The sequence below is a fragment of the Gigantopelta aegis genome, chromosome 8 (assembly GCF_016097555.1).
Source record: "Gigantopelta aegis isolate Gae_Host chromosome 8, Gae_host_genome, whole genome shotgun sequence".
NCBI lineage: Eukaryota > Metazoa > Mollusca > Gastropoda > Neomphalida > Peltospiridae > Gigantopelta > Gigantopelta aegis.
In genome coordinates this window covers 24,891,958-24,907,159 of record NC_054706.1, presented here as the reverse complement: position 1 = coordinate 24,907,159, position 15,202 = coordinate 24,891,958, and the positions used below count along the sequence as shown (strand labels likewise).

Genomic DNA, 15,202 nt, shown 5'->3' with positions numbered 1-15,202 from the left:
CATCCCACAGACAGGGTAGTACATACCACGGCATTTGATATGCCAGTCGTGGTGCACTGGCTGGAACGAGAAATAGCCCATTGAGCCCAGCGACCGCGCATCGACCGAGCGCTCTACCACTGGGCTACATCCCGCCCCAAAATAACATAAATACGATACTCTTGATATTTTCAGTCACGACCCGGTCACACTGTCAAGGATCAGCACGCCGGGTTAGCCACGGATACGATCCGACATCATTCCTGACAATCCGTGATGGTCCGTAGAGGTCCGTAGCTGTCAGTAGCTGTATTAAATCCCTGATCAATCCTAGTAGTACTTGTATGTCCGTGAACATTTTGAACATGTCCAAAAATTCATCACGGATCGAACAACCGTAGTACACTCTTAATGATCCGTACAAGAACGTAATAATCCGTTCTAATTCGTAATAAACCGTACTTAAACCGTATTTATCCGTACTTAATCGTATTAGTCCCCGGCCTCGAGCCCCGGTCACACTGTTAAGGATCAGGACGCCGGGTTAGCCACGGATACGATCCGGCATCACTAGTGACAATCCGTTGTGGTCCGTACTAAACTGTACCGAGCCTTAGAGATCCGTAGCGACCCGTAGCGCTCCCCGTAGCGCTCCCCATTGTCAACTAACCCCTATCCTTAACAATCCTTGGTTTATCCGTCGAAAACCGTAGTTAAACCATGGTGCATTCGCAGGGGACAGCGGACAGTCCACTATCCGGGGTCATCTGTGAGGTTTACATCCGTCGTTGATTCGGCCAGACGATCCTTAACAGTGTGACCGGGGCTTTACCGTTTGTGTTGCCCATAGCAGGTACCCAGAATTGTCACGGAGGTAATAGACGGTCGAATATGGACGGACACACGTTGTGTCTCGCTGGTTATTATCACTTTTTGGTATCTTAGATTTTTAATGTACCAGGACATGTGATATAGAGGCAACATAAGAGTGGTGGATTAGACCCGAGGACTTGTGTGTTTCATTGTAAGTCAGAAACTTCATTCAAAATTTGGTACGTTTTTTAATTTTTCATATTTATAATTTCTCTGTTTAGGTCAAGTCGCACCAAAACAAAACGTTGAGTCACTCGCAAATGTGACAAGTAATATAGAAGTGGTGCATTGGACCCAGGGACCTGTTTGTTTCACTGTAAATTATGAACGTCACTTTACATTTGGTACGTTTTGTAATTTTTCAAATTTATAATTTTTCTGTTAGTTTAGGGTAAGTTTACACCAAAACAAAACGTTACGGCTCTCGCAACTCCGGCGTGACTGTGTTCATTTGCATCAATGCTATTTCGTGTCCATACTTAAAGGGACATTCTTGAGTTTGCTGCAATGTTTAAGATGTTATCGACTAACAGAGACTTTTTAACGATTGTAATTACATATCAAATATATTTTTCTGCATAAAATATTAGTGGCTATATATTAAACGTGTTTCTGATCGTTCTAATATGTGTACTAGGTTAAATTTCATTTTATTTCCTAAAAATTTTTTTTAGTACGTATGAGATTATTTGAAGACAAAATCCAGTTTGGGATTCTTACAAATATTAAGATGACCAGAAACACATTGCATATATAGACAATGATATTCTAAAAAAGAAAATATATTTAATATGCAAGTTTAATCGTAGAAATATTTTATTAACCGGAAACATCTTACGATGCAGCAAGCTCAGGAAAGTCCCTTTAACAGGTGCGTGTGCAGGAATATATTCTATAGGGAGGGGTCTAGACTGTGGCAGGCGCAAGCGTTTCTAAGGTGGTCGAGATATGCTGCCTCAAAAGAATACATTTTAAAATATTGCTCGAACAGAGGGGTTTCGATCCACGAACCCCCCATTATCCCCCCCCCCCCACACACACACCTGATTGATGTACACTGGAGGAAGAAGCAAGGGAGGATTTAATGAAATTCGGGTTGCTATTTTGTGAAAAAACAAAAGGTTTTTTGAAAGTAAATAAATATAAGGTGCCAGCCTTCGGTGGAAAGGAATAACGGCATGGCTGGTTGGATGCAGGGATGGAGGGAGGGAAGGAAGGACGGAATGAGGGACGAACAGACGGACGGACGAACGGACGAACGGACGGATGGATGGATACATACATACATACAGGAATGGACGCATGGGCTGGTAAATGGATGGATTGATGGATATATTAGACAGATGGATGGATTAAAGAATGGGTGGATTGACGGAGAGATGGAAGGATAATAGATGATGAATGGGTAGATAAATGGACGGACGTATGGATGGATGGATGGATGACTGAATGTAACGAATAGAATCAATAGCGCTGAATGTGATATGAAGTGCAATAATTGCATTGCTCATTTTAACAAATATGATAAACTGACGATCAAAAGAAAGTATACCAATTATTTTTATTATAAATAAACACAATACACGTTCATGGAAGGTTAGATAGGTTCCAGTATTGTTCGTTATAATGCAATCAATGACGAATAGTCGCACATTGCTGCGTTGGGCGATGCCGCACGTGCAAAATGAGTTTATTCATCAAATTTATACTGCACGAGAAACATAATACTCGTGCACATAAGGGTGTAAAAAGGGTGCCATTGCTTAGAACATGTCCGAGTCAACAGTAAAACACCAGAGAACATGGCAAGGCTAACTACTGAAGAGAGAGAGAGAGAGAGAGAGAGAGAGAGAGAGAGAGAGAGAGAGAGAGAGAGAGAGAGAGAGAGAGAGAGAGAGAGAGAGAGAGACAGAGAGAGAGAGAGAGAGAGCTATTGGTATGGGGCAGTTGGGTGCTATTTAGGCCCATGTGACAAGAATCCTGAATTGCACAAAATTGACGATCACCAGGTTGATACAGCGTTACAGGGTGACTGGCAGGACTGCAGACAGACCATGAAGTGGGAAAACCTCGCGTCAAAACAGCCAACGAGGACCGCCATCTCCGCATCTTACACTTACGTAACAGATTCCTCACTATGACGTCATCTGCAGCGACTGGCCTTGGACATGTCATAAGTCGTCACACTGTATGTCGTCGACTACGACAGCATGGTATCAGGGCCTATCGACCATTCAGAGGGATGCCATTGACAAGGCAACATCGACTTCGACGTTTACGTTGGGCACGTCAGTTTCAACGTTGGCAACATCAGAACTGGCAACGTGTACTCTTTTCTGATGAGAGTAGGTTCCAGTTATTCAGAGCTGATGGCAGGACTCGGATATACCGACGTGCAGGAAAGATAACAGCGCCGTGCTGTGTTCAGGAGACTGAACCGTTTGGTGGTGGATTTGTGATGGTTTGGGGCGGTATCTGTGAACAACAGCGGACAGACCTTATTGTCATTGACGGAAATTTGTCCGACGTCGGGTCCATGCTTGCATACTTGCACATGGTGGACATACACGCTATTGAAACATGTTCTTTGTGGTGAAATGTATTTACCTTCGTTATGCGTGGTCCTTTATGAAATCGCACATTTCACCCCTAGTGCTGTTGTGAACTGTGACATTATAATTTTATGGGTTTTATTGAGTATACTCGTGTTTATTTATCGCCAAATTATTATAGGCCTACTTTCAAAATATAACATTTGCATCAACTTGTGTTTTGTGTTGTTTTTAATACTTTGAAAAAATTATTGGTATACTTTCTTTTGATCGTCAGTTTATATTGATGGGTGGAACACTGGACGTGATAATAAGTGACAAGTGTGTTTAAAATATTACAGCAGAATCACCGACAATGAACTGGAACCGATGGACAGAGTATTTCTTCTCGCTTCTCGGGCTGATGGTTGGATATGGCAATGTTTGGAGATTCCCCTTCATATGTTACAAGAGTGGTGGCGGTGAGTAACGCGGGAAAACACAATTTAAATACTGTGTAATAGTTACCTGCTCACCATAAAATCGGTAACTGGCCATAAATCGTCGCAGACACACATATATCACGTCCCTATGCATTTCAACTTTAACGATCCGTCGTAGACCGTCTGCAACTGTGTTCTGCGGCGACATACCACCTGATACATTTTATGGGAACCAGTCGTTAATCTCGCAAACGGTGTTTTTTTTTTGCTTACGCTTGTTGTTTATTAATGTTGCTGTTGTTGTTGTTGCTGCTGCTTCTATATTTTTGGAGTGAGGCATATGGCTCAGTGATGATTGCTTTTGTAGTATTAGGGCTCGATGGGCAAACCTATTTGCGGCTTTCCTGTTCTGACCACTGCTCCACGACTGGCATACGAAATATCGTGAAATGTCATATTGTGTCATGTACATTACATTTAAATATTGATGATTTGTGATAATAATTAGGTTTAATATATTTATTATATCTTATGTTACTGTACACAGGACACACTAGAACAAAGTGATATTCGTCTTCTACTACATTCATATTGCACAGACTACATATTCTATTATTCCACTGTCCTGGACAGACAGCCCAGATAGTTGAAGTGTGTGCCCAGGAGAGCGCGCTTGAACCATAATTTGATATAAACATGACAATAAGTTGAAATGAAATGAATTCTATTATTCCTGACAATATTGTTGTATCTGCCCAAGTCTAAACAAAGAATATGGGAAAATAGTCTATATTTACTCAAAATATGTTATATTTCAGGCCAATAGGTTTCTGAAGGTACGGTTGTATGCAACAATTATTAAAATGAATTGGTATACGAGAAATTTTGGATAATTGTTGAATGCAGCAAACACAGATTGAATAAATTCACTGTTTGAATAGTGATGTAAATGTACTGCAATTTTCTACATTTTAATTATACCATATGTGACCAATACCATTAGTAAGGAGGTATCGTATTTGACTAACCCAGTTAACAGCAAGTTGTTTTCTTTGCACTCGACATATAGGGTGGTATAACACTCTTTCAAAATACAGTAATCTGTATTCAACAAATGTATCCAATATTTAACAGTGCGAATGTTCCTACTTATGTACAAAAAGGTTGATCTGCCTAATTCAAAATATACCATCATAATAGAAGTGCTAATTTTCACTCCTAAATTACGTTTACAGACTTGCAAATGTAGGATCTCGTGGCTATTAGCTTTGATAAAACCCCAAACTTCACAGCAATAATTTAAAATACTGCTAACATACGTATCAAACAGCGATAGCAATGTTTCAGCATTTAAGAAAATTTAATGATTTCTAGTTTTACCAAATAAAGCGGCCATAGGTTTTCTACTTTGGTTTTATATTACCTTCTGATCCGTACTACATCTGCCATTATAATGAAGATCACCAATTACTTTTGTGTAACGACAGATGTTCGTATTTGGAAATTCAGCCTTTTTATAGCTTTTTAAAATTAGGATAACTAACTAACTAAATAAATAAACGAATAAATAAATAAATAAATAAACGTCGTGAAGATTGGTATAGAATTTATTTTCACGTGCTGTCTTTAGGCACGTCAATGGGCGGGACATAACCCTGTGATAAAGCGCTCGCTTGATGCGCTGTCGGTCTGGGATCGATCCCCGTCGGCGGACCCATTGGGCTATATCTCGTTCCAACCAGTGCACCACAACTGGTATATCAAAGACCGTGGTATGTGTTATTCTGTCTGTGGGATGATGCATAGAAAATATCCCTTGCTACTAATGAAAAAAAAATGTAGCGGGTTTCCTCTCTAAGACTATATGTCAAAATGACCAAATGTTTGACATCCAATTGCCGATGATTAATAAATGAATGTTTTCTAGTGGTGTCGTTAAACAAAACAAACTTCTTTTGTTTTATGCACGTCAAACATTGTTTTAAATCTTCTTTCTCTCCATATTGTTTTGGTTGTATATTATGTTATATTTTAAAGGTGCATTCCTGCTTCCTTACTTGATTAGGATGGTATTTTTCGCAACACCTTTGGTTTTCTTGGAAGTATCCTACCCACAATTCACCAATCTTGGTCCCGCCAAACTGTGGAATCTGTGTCCTTTGTTTAAAGGTGATTGAAATACAAGATATTTGATACATTAGGAACTATATACGCAAACTTTATTTAAAAAGAAACAAACAAAAAGGGCATAACCCCCCCAAAACACCCCCCCCAAAAAAAACCAAAAAAAAAAACAACAAAAAACAAACAAACAAACAAAATACCCCCCCCCCCCCCCCCCCCCCCCACACACACACACACCAAATACCAACAAAGAAGAAACAACACCTGTTCTTGTGAAGGCTGTTACAATGTACTGTTGTCGTGACTAGCTTGTTTATTTTGACTTGTTTATGGGTTACGTTTACATCCTTCAGGACCCAATAGCGATACATACAAATTTCAATGAAAGAGAAAGACACATATCAGGACAAATATATATTGTATTCGACGAGTTGTTTCCCTTCACCAAAACCAAACTGTAACTTCTTGTTAACACTGTCAATGTCACCATAACACATAATAAACAAATGCAAGTGTTTTTCATTAGAATCATCCAAATTCAAGCACTTTTCAAATATGTATGAACCTCAAGGGATTTCAAATTCCATTTAATTTAACGGAACTAATTACACTAGGGACGTTTTTAATAATGCACCGTCTGAGTATATCATCTGTTTATGGCATATTACGGTAATTTATTGCAACATTAGTTTACAAAATTGCCTTTGTTCGACTCAAATGAATGCATATTTCAAAATAGTTGTTGTAATATTAGATTGGTGAACCATGGGTTAAAAGTCCATTATTTAGTGTCGATGCTTAAAACGTCCATATAATGACCATGTATTGTTTTCGCAGAGTGGTCTTCATGTCGAGTAACATTACGGTTCGAAAATATTTCCGATAACCTTTTTTCGGAAGACCATATATTTATTAAGTGCTTTGCACATAGTTTCTCAGTTGTAATAGTTTATAGTTAGATAAGTAGTTTAACGTGCCCATGTACCACTAGGGTTTCGAACACGCCCATCCAGAGTCCGACCTCCAATAAGATCGGTGACCTGACTCGGGATGGGGGAGGGGGGGGGGGGGGTAGACTTGAAAATGGGCAGAATTTTGAAAGTAGCAATTAGTAAACAAAAAATTAATAGAATTAAAAAAAAGAAGAAAAAAAAAAGTTACAAGCTAAAAATAAAAAGAATTGACTGCTCGGCCGAATATTTATATAATTTGGGGCATTTTAGAAGGACAGTCCAAAAATAAATAAGAGAAAGAAGAGAGGGTCGGACTATTTAATAATATTAAAAAAAAGAAGTAATTTCGACAAACATTTTTGAACGAAGGTCTAAAAGTTTAAAGTCCGATCTATATGGTCCGTGCCGGTGGGGGGGGGGGGGGGGGGGGGAGTTTAAGGTGGACGGAATTTGGAATACGAATTTAGTAGTTATGTCGAGGGACCTAAAGCCAAAAGGAGCTGCTACATTCGACTCATGTCTGGATAAACTTTAAAATCCGAAACAAAAAATATTGGAGTGCTCGGCCAAAAAGTTGTTAGGGTGATTTGAGCAATTTAGACGGGCTGCCAAAGTAAAGTGTGTCGGACTGTTTACAAAAAAATTAACATAAAATTTTGAACCACGGCCAAAAGATTTAAAGTCCAACTAAGCCTAAAAAGGAGGTTCCTGCCCTAGGAGAGGTTTAGCGGAACTCATGGCGAGATGTTGGGGTGATCGGTTCGGAACCTCGGGAAGAAGTGAGGCAGGTCAATGTAGCACTCTCCCCGAAGTAAGGCTGGGTAATCTTCTGGAAGTATCAGCCTGATAATCCGATGGACAATTGGATTATCCATGTCTGATTTCAGCAGGCCTTGCCGATATACCCCGTTCCGCTCAGACGTCAAGTAGAATGTGCAACTCTTCTCGACGTACTGGAACTGGTACCGCCCCTGACCAGATGGTGTTGGTCTCCAACTCTTGGGGATGAAGGGGCCTGGCAGTTGGGAGGTAGCAGTGAACTCCCCCTTGACACACTTGCGGTACCGTCCAGGAAGCTTGTCGCAGGCGATCTGCCAAGTAGTGGGTTGGGTGTCAGACGGGTCCTGAACCGACACGTTCCTCTTCTTGGTGTCCCGCTCTGCACCAGCCATCGCAACAACACGTGGAGACGCTTGTTGGGCTGGCTGGAGCTGACGACACTTTAACAGGTCCTGTCTCCATCGGCGCTGGTGCTGCAGGGGGAGGGGCCGCCACTGCCAGTTGAGCTGACAGCTTAGGCCTCACCTTTGCCGCTCCTGGCGTCTGCTGCTTCTGAGTAGTGGGGGGCGGCGAAGCAGGAGGGACCACCGCCGGCAGTTGAGCTGCCGGTTTTGGCCCCCCCTGAACCGCCCCTGCCGGTCTCGACTTCTTCTTTGAAGCAGAAGGGACCGCCCCTGGCGGTTGAGCCGCCGAGTTTGGTCCCCCCCCCCCACCCCCCCTGAGCCGCCTTGGGACGCTTTCTCCTCCTACTGCTCGGGCGCTTCGGTCTATTGTCACCGTAATACAAGGTGACAATAGCTGAACTCCCATTGTGTTCAACGCGATACTTGGTCAAAGGACCAAGCTCGCGCAACACAGCCCCAAGGGTGGGGGGTGGGGGTTGGGGGGGGGAGAGAAACCTCGACGTTCGCTGAACATAACCGCATTCTTCGCTGTCTCGAGGAGGAATATAATATTTTGTAAACCAAAGATTTCGCTTTCGAACGTCTTTAAATCGTAATATTTATGGCTTTCTCAGCCATTAAAACTCATTTAAGAGCGACATAAGGGGAAGCAACTGTGTTTGTGTACACATTTGTCCTGATATGACAGAGAGAGATAGAGAGATAGAGAGAGGAGACACACACACACACACACACACACACACACACACACACACACACACACACACACACACACACACACACACATGCAAGCATACAACTAAACAAAGACCTGGTTACGATGAAAGATATAAGTATTTTGTTGGTGTTCTTGGTATATTTTTGTTTCATTCCAATAGGTGCTTTTGGAGACTGGCTTCGATCGTTGGATTGAACCGCATCGGTGGATCCATTGATATGTACCCATGTATATCAAATGCCATGGTGTGTGCGTCCTGTCTGTGGGAATCTGCATATAAAATAATGTTTTCCCTAGAAATTTGGAAAGACATGGTAGACTAAACACTTTTGGGACATTTTCACCATGTTTAGGACACTTTTGTTTTCATTAAAGACAAACAATTCATAAAAATAAAAATAAATGTAATTAATGTGCCTGCTTTAATAAATGAATGAAAAGATATATAACATGGATAGTTGATTAATTAACGGTATATTTGTTTAGTGTTTTATAGACAGTTTTAGAATTAATGATTGAAAAAAGGCTTGTTTGGTCTCAGGGCAGATTTAGCTAGGATGATGCTAGACTACCGAGGTACAGTGCCACACCATGCTAAAACAAGCTAGGGAAAACACAATGAAAGATATCCAGCTGCTAATATTATTTTGTTTAGCTAGGTTACTCTAAAGACTATATTTCAGAATTATTAAATGTTTAAGTAGCCAATGCTATCTAGTGGTGTCGTTATACAAAACTAACCTTTTCCCTTGTTCTTATTTCCTGAGCGGGACATAGGCCAGTGGTAAAGCGCTCACCTGATGCACGGTCGGTCTTGAATCGATACCCGTTCGTGGACCCATTGGCCACGGTATGTGCTATTCTGCCTGTGGGATGGTGAAAATGATAAAAGATCCATTGCTGCTGATAGGAAAGAGTAGCCCATTGCATGGCGTCATCTGCGGGATTCCACTCTCATTATCTGTGCGGTCCTTGACCATATGTCCACCGGCATATAACCATGATGAAAATGTACTGAGTGTGTCGTTAAATAAACCATTCTTTCTTTTAGTCCATTTCCTCCATGGCGTACGCATGACAGCAGCGGGTTTCCTTTCCATGTTCGACGCTATGTAACAGTAATTAAAATTATTTCCTTTCGTCCGTATCCTCCAGGTATGGGCTACGCGTGGTTCCTGCTTGCCCTGGGCGGCACCGCGTACTACAACATCCTCATCTGTTGGACCCTCTACTACCTCTACTCATCCTTCAGCGCCGTCCTGCCCTGGACGACCTGCTCCAACTCCTGGAATACACCGTCCTGTGTAGCCAGGACACTTGGCAGAAACAACACATCCGCGTATAACGGGTCACTGCCCAGTAACCCACTTAGTAACATGTCCACGACTATCGGTGTAGTGAACGTTAGTTCGAGTTGGGTCACACTGAACGAGACATCACCATTGGTGAAGACTAACACAGCTACTGAAGAATTCTGGTCGTAGGTCAACTTCTTTTGAAATTTCAGTTTCGTTTTAAAATTGTGTTTTTTGTTTATCGTCGATGTTTTGTTGCTTTCTGGGGTGGGTGTAGGGTGGGGTTATGATGTTGCAACGAATATTCCCTATACGGTCCTTATAATATAATTTGTAATAATTCAAGTTCATATACATTCTAACCGATTGTACAATCAAAAGTTGATTGGTTGATACAAACTGATTTTAAAAGATGATGATGAAATTTGAACAATTTTCAAAACCACTTATACATCATCTTATTTCTTTTCATCCCCTGCGCGTGCTGTAACCTCACCGTGGTGCAGGGGTGTAACATTCTCTTTGAGAATGGCAAATACAGCACAATTGAAATTTTGACTAAAATTCAGTATCTATCTGTGATATTTGTATTTTTGCACAGTTCTTTACACTGTTTTTATTTAAATCTTGAATTGTTATATTGATGTTGATCATCACTTTATTTGTTTGCATTACCATAGTTTGACACCCAATAGCCGATGTATTTTTCGTGCTGGGGTGTCGTTAAACATTCATTCATTCATTCATTATTTCTTTTCATCAGCATACAGTTTACCATGTCAAAATACACATGTAGGTGTCAACCCCTGAAGAAATCTCACCTGTAGGTTTTAGCGGGGGGGGGGGGGGGGGGGGGGGGGGGGGAGGGGGTAAATATGGATTTTTAGGTTTAAAATGGTACAATCTGACAGCATCTGAAACCTTCTGGCAGCCTAAATTATACATCCCCTTGGAACTTACTTCACAGTATTAAATTCATTTTCTGTAAGGGACAGTTAGGGTTATTCTATATGTTGCTATAAATATAATGAGATGAACAAGAAAAGGTCTTATTTAATGGCATTGTACTTTCTCATCAGATTGCATCATGTAACTTTGCCATACCAAACACTTGGTGGACTACATGTCGTGAACTGTTTATAACTGGAGTCACTTCATTAAAACCCCTTGATTTACTGTATATCCTGCTTGATCGGGTAAACTAGTCCCTTCCCCCAAGGTGAACTTGTTGCTGGCAGTCAGGAGTTGTTACATATTCTGGCTGAGGCTTATTTCTTGGAAGTAGGTGCTGACGATGGGTGTTCCATGTCGTATACTCTTGTTGCACTCTTGCAGCACTGAAGGACATGGCTATTTAGATTTGCATCAAAGCAGCAGGTATCACTGTTCATCTTGCCTACATAAGTTGTGCAGAAGAACGAGTGCTCGTCCCTCTTGCTGCGTTGAACACTGCCAAATTATGTCACCCATTTAACCTGGAACTTGATACAATAACGCGGGCCTTTCTTTTTGCCTCTTTCGGGTGATGAATTTACATTTCTTGGCATAATGATGTCAGATGACAAATATGCTTTTCTGCAAGCTTGTGTTCGGCGCCAAGATCAGACGCTATAACGTGACGCTATCCCACAATGCATTAGCTTGAGCGCCGCTGTCGCATACAAATCTACCCAGCTTTTACGTTACAGCGTAATGGAGTAGGCCTAACTATAAACAATTCGAACAAGATGCTTACGATGGCTACATGGCCTCGAAGTAACCGGGTTATTTTTGTGACATTCGGATAGGGAAATAATCGGGAAATCATAATTTATTTTCTAAATCTTTTATTTCACTTGTTTTTTTTACTTAATATGTTTTTTTACCTGAATATTTTCTGTTAAACGGGAGACAAACGTGAGATCAGAGGTGGCCGTTATGCGGGTGTCACACAGTCACGATTTTGCTCCACGATCACCTGACGATGCGAAAAGTGAAAAAATCATGAGTCCCTCGTGAAAGGTCTTGGAGCATTTGACAGGCTCTGATATATGACTTAAGTGGTCTTCAGTGTGTCTTGAAGGACGTGAGAAGTCGGCAAACTCTCACGAACATTTTGACCATGCTCAAAACAATCGTGAGAGTCAGCCGATCTACCTTCGTCGGGTAGCGGACGCCAATCCGTCGTCAACTGCTCTTAAATGGTCGTGACGGTCGGGAGTCGCTCGTTACATCATCTTAAAGTGGACTTAATGCTCGTGTATAGCTCTTGACAAACGTGAGTTGGACTTCACCTCGTGGCATTTTTTTTTTTGGCGCCACATTTCGTATGTTCTCCCCGCGATTTTAATTTTTTTTAGATCGTCAAGGTAAGGAGCTGATCGTGAGTTTAGGTCTCGAATGTGTGACACCGCCTTGAGGCAGGTCCTCAAACCTTGAGACTGACAGTCAAAACGGGAGAGTTGACACCTATACCATGATATTATACAATGCTGTTCTCTTTTCCCTTCAAAAGGTACCGTGCTGAATATCAGTGACGGGATTGAACATCCGGGTGATATACAATTACATCTTCTCGTGTCACAGATTGTAGCCTGGCTCGTCGTGTTCCTGTGTCTCGTCAAAGGAATCCGGTCTGTAGGAAAAGTAAGGCTATAAGGTGCATTCCACCAAATCAAATCACATACACGACAATAATAACATATGTGGCTAAAACTGACACACGTAAGCACAATGGATATAAGTTATATCACCACTCATAAAAATGGGGGTTAAACTGTTCGTTTCAGACATCACGGGAAGTATCTTTGACTACCCTAGATTTGTAAAAAAAATGGCATCCTATTTTTGTAGGACACATTACATAGTGCTACAGGTCTATAGTAGCTGATAAACTGACTTTAATTAAATTATCTGAATTTACTGGCCATATGAAAAAAAGTGTGGCAATTTGAACTTTGACCCGCTGAAATACTATTTGGTATACTGCTAGATGTGGATTCAGTTGTTGAATCGTACGTTCGTTAGAATACTCTTTCTTCTATAGACTAATAATATTCATTTTTATCCAGCAATCACTATATGGAAATTGTCAAGATATGATGACTAGATATATTTTTATATTTCCGGCCACAAATATAGCTTTTTAGGACGGAACTACTTTTATACCACTTATGGTCACCAAACGAATTTTATATTGTTCATAGTTACGTTTCATTTTATTAATTTATTTTGATTTAAAAAACAAAAACCAAAACAAACTGTTTTGAAGACAATTTTTAATTTAAAAATAAGAAATAATTTGGTGCTATTTAAGACCTATTTTTTGTGTGTGTATGGATACTGTAGGCGACAAGGTATTCAACACTTGTGGACATACTACTCTGGTTTCCGGAACCGACCTCGGTTGTGTCGTGGTTAAGCCATCGGACATAATGCTGGTAGGTACTGGGTTCGCAGCCCGATACCGGCTCCCACATAGAGCGAGCTTTAACGACTCAATGGGTAGGTGTAAGACCATTACATCCTCTTCCCTGTAACTAACCACTAACAATTAACAACTAACCCCAATGTCCTGGACAGACAGCCCAGATAGCTTGGATATAATTGGATATAAGCACGAAAATAAATTGAAAAGAAAAATGAAGTGAAAGACGGTAAAGTTGTGAATTAAAACGGTTAATTTCATTAACTTTTCGTTTTATGCGGATTGCAGGATAAATAAACTAACTGGTTACTGTCTTAAGATATCGACTTTATCCTGCTCAGGTCGAAAGCTTAATGCCGCTCGACAGACCCTCGTGACACTCGCTACTCTAACCGTGACAGAATAAAACCGATATCTTAAAGGCTCAGACCCTAGTTTTAACCCGCAAAAATTAACACTAAGTTTAGTTAATCTACAAAGTTTGTGATGTTTAAACGGGGAAATACCGTCCAAAAATGTATTAGAGCTTGTCTCTATAACCATTATTTCTCAGACGAACTTGCGTTTTTAAAATTATAATAAATGTATTTTGGGATATTACAAAAACCAGGATGACCAGAACCACTTCAGTTATACAAAAATGAATATTCTAAATAATGTAAGTACTTTTAATTTAAATTATAAAAAATGACTTTAATAGTGAAAAAACGTCGTAGTGTTTAAAAATTAGGGTATGTTACTTTAAGACAATAATCAGTTATTCTCTATAGACTGAGATCAGCGTTTCTTACGTTAAGTTGTGATAAGAACCGATGTTTTTACTTTATAAATCTCTTGTGTGTTTGTTTTGGGGTTTTTTACTTTTAGGTCGTCTACGTCAGCGCTACTGTCCCTTACGTACTGCTGTTGGCGCTGCTCATAAGAGGGTTGATGCTGCCGGGAGCCGTGGAGGGAATTAAGGCGTTCATCATTCCTCGCTGGGAGAAACTTCTTACTTTACAGGCAGGGGCAGAGTCAACGATTTCTTTGGGGGTGGGGGTGGTAGCAGCGTAGTACCTAGCGTAAATAACAAGGGCACAGTAATATAGGAATTTTTCTAATTAGACAACAACAAAAAAAGGCGCAATTTAAAAGTAAACTACGTCACGTTTTCGTATTCCCTGGTGTACCTCTATCCCTAGTTAGTGACGGTTCTTGGTATATTGGTTATAAGATAGGAAATGTTTTCGTATTCCCTGGTGTACCTCTATCCCTAGTTAGTGACGGGTATTGGTATATTGGTTATAAGACAGGAAATGTTTTCGTATTCCCTGGTGTACCTCTATCCCTAGTTAGTGACGGTTCTTGGTATATTGGTTATAAGACAGGAAATGTTTTCGTATTCCCTGGTGTACCTCTATCCCTAGTTAGTGACGGTTCTTGGTATATTGGTTATAAGACAGGAAATGTTTTCGTATTCCCTGGTGTACCTCTATCCCTAGTTAGTGACGGTTCATGGTATATTGGTTATAAGACAGGAAATGTTTTCGTATTCCCTGGTGTACCTCTATCCCTAGTTAGTGACGGTTCTTGGTATATTGGTTATAAGACAGGAAATGGTTTATTTAACTCAACACATTTTACTTACGGTTATATGGCGTCGAACCATATGGTTGAGGACCACGCAGATATTGAGAGGATACCCGCTGTCGCCACT

The 15,202-nt window shown here is 40.7% G+C and overlaps 1 protein-coding gene across 1 annotated transcript; it reads left to right on the top strand.

Annotated features, from left to right (window-relative positions):
• Window positions 1–3,759: 3,759 nt before the first annotated feature.
• LOC121379559 (sodium- and chloride-dependent GABA transporter 2-like) lies at window positions 3,760–14,559 on the top strand. Its single transcript, XM_041508205.1, has 6 exons — window positions 3,760–3,865; window positions 5,864–5,928; window positions 7,791–8,001; window positions 9,961–10,176; window positions 12,595–12,725; window positions 14,374–14,559. Exons 1-6 carry the CDS (start codon window positions 3,760–3,762, stop codon window positions 14,557–14,559), a joined length of 915 nt encoding a protein of 304 aa, XP_041364139.1.
• Window positions 14,560–15,202: the final 643 nt, after the last annotated feature.

Excerpts from the sequence above, each read along its gene's own strand:
- LOC121379559 (XM_041508205.1), top strand. The coding sequence starts at position 3,760 with ATGAACTGGAACCGATGGACAGAGTATTTCTTCTCGCTTCTCGGGCTG. Across the intron at positions 8,002-9,960 it reads TGTCGCAGGCGATCTGCCAA|GTATGGGCTACGCGTGGTTC; the intron begins GTAGTGGGTTGG and ends CGTATCCTCCAG. Across the intron at positions 12,726-14,373 it reads GAATCCGGTCTGTAGGAAAA|GTCGTCTACGTCAGCGCTAC; the intron begins GTAAGGCTATAA and ends TTTTACTTTTAG.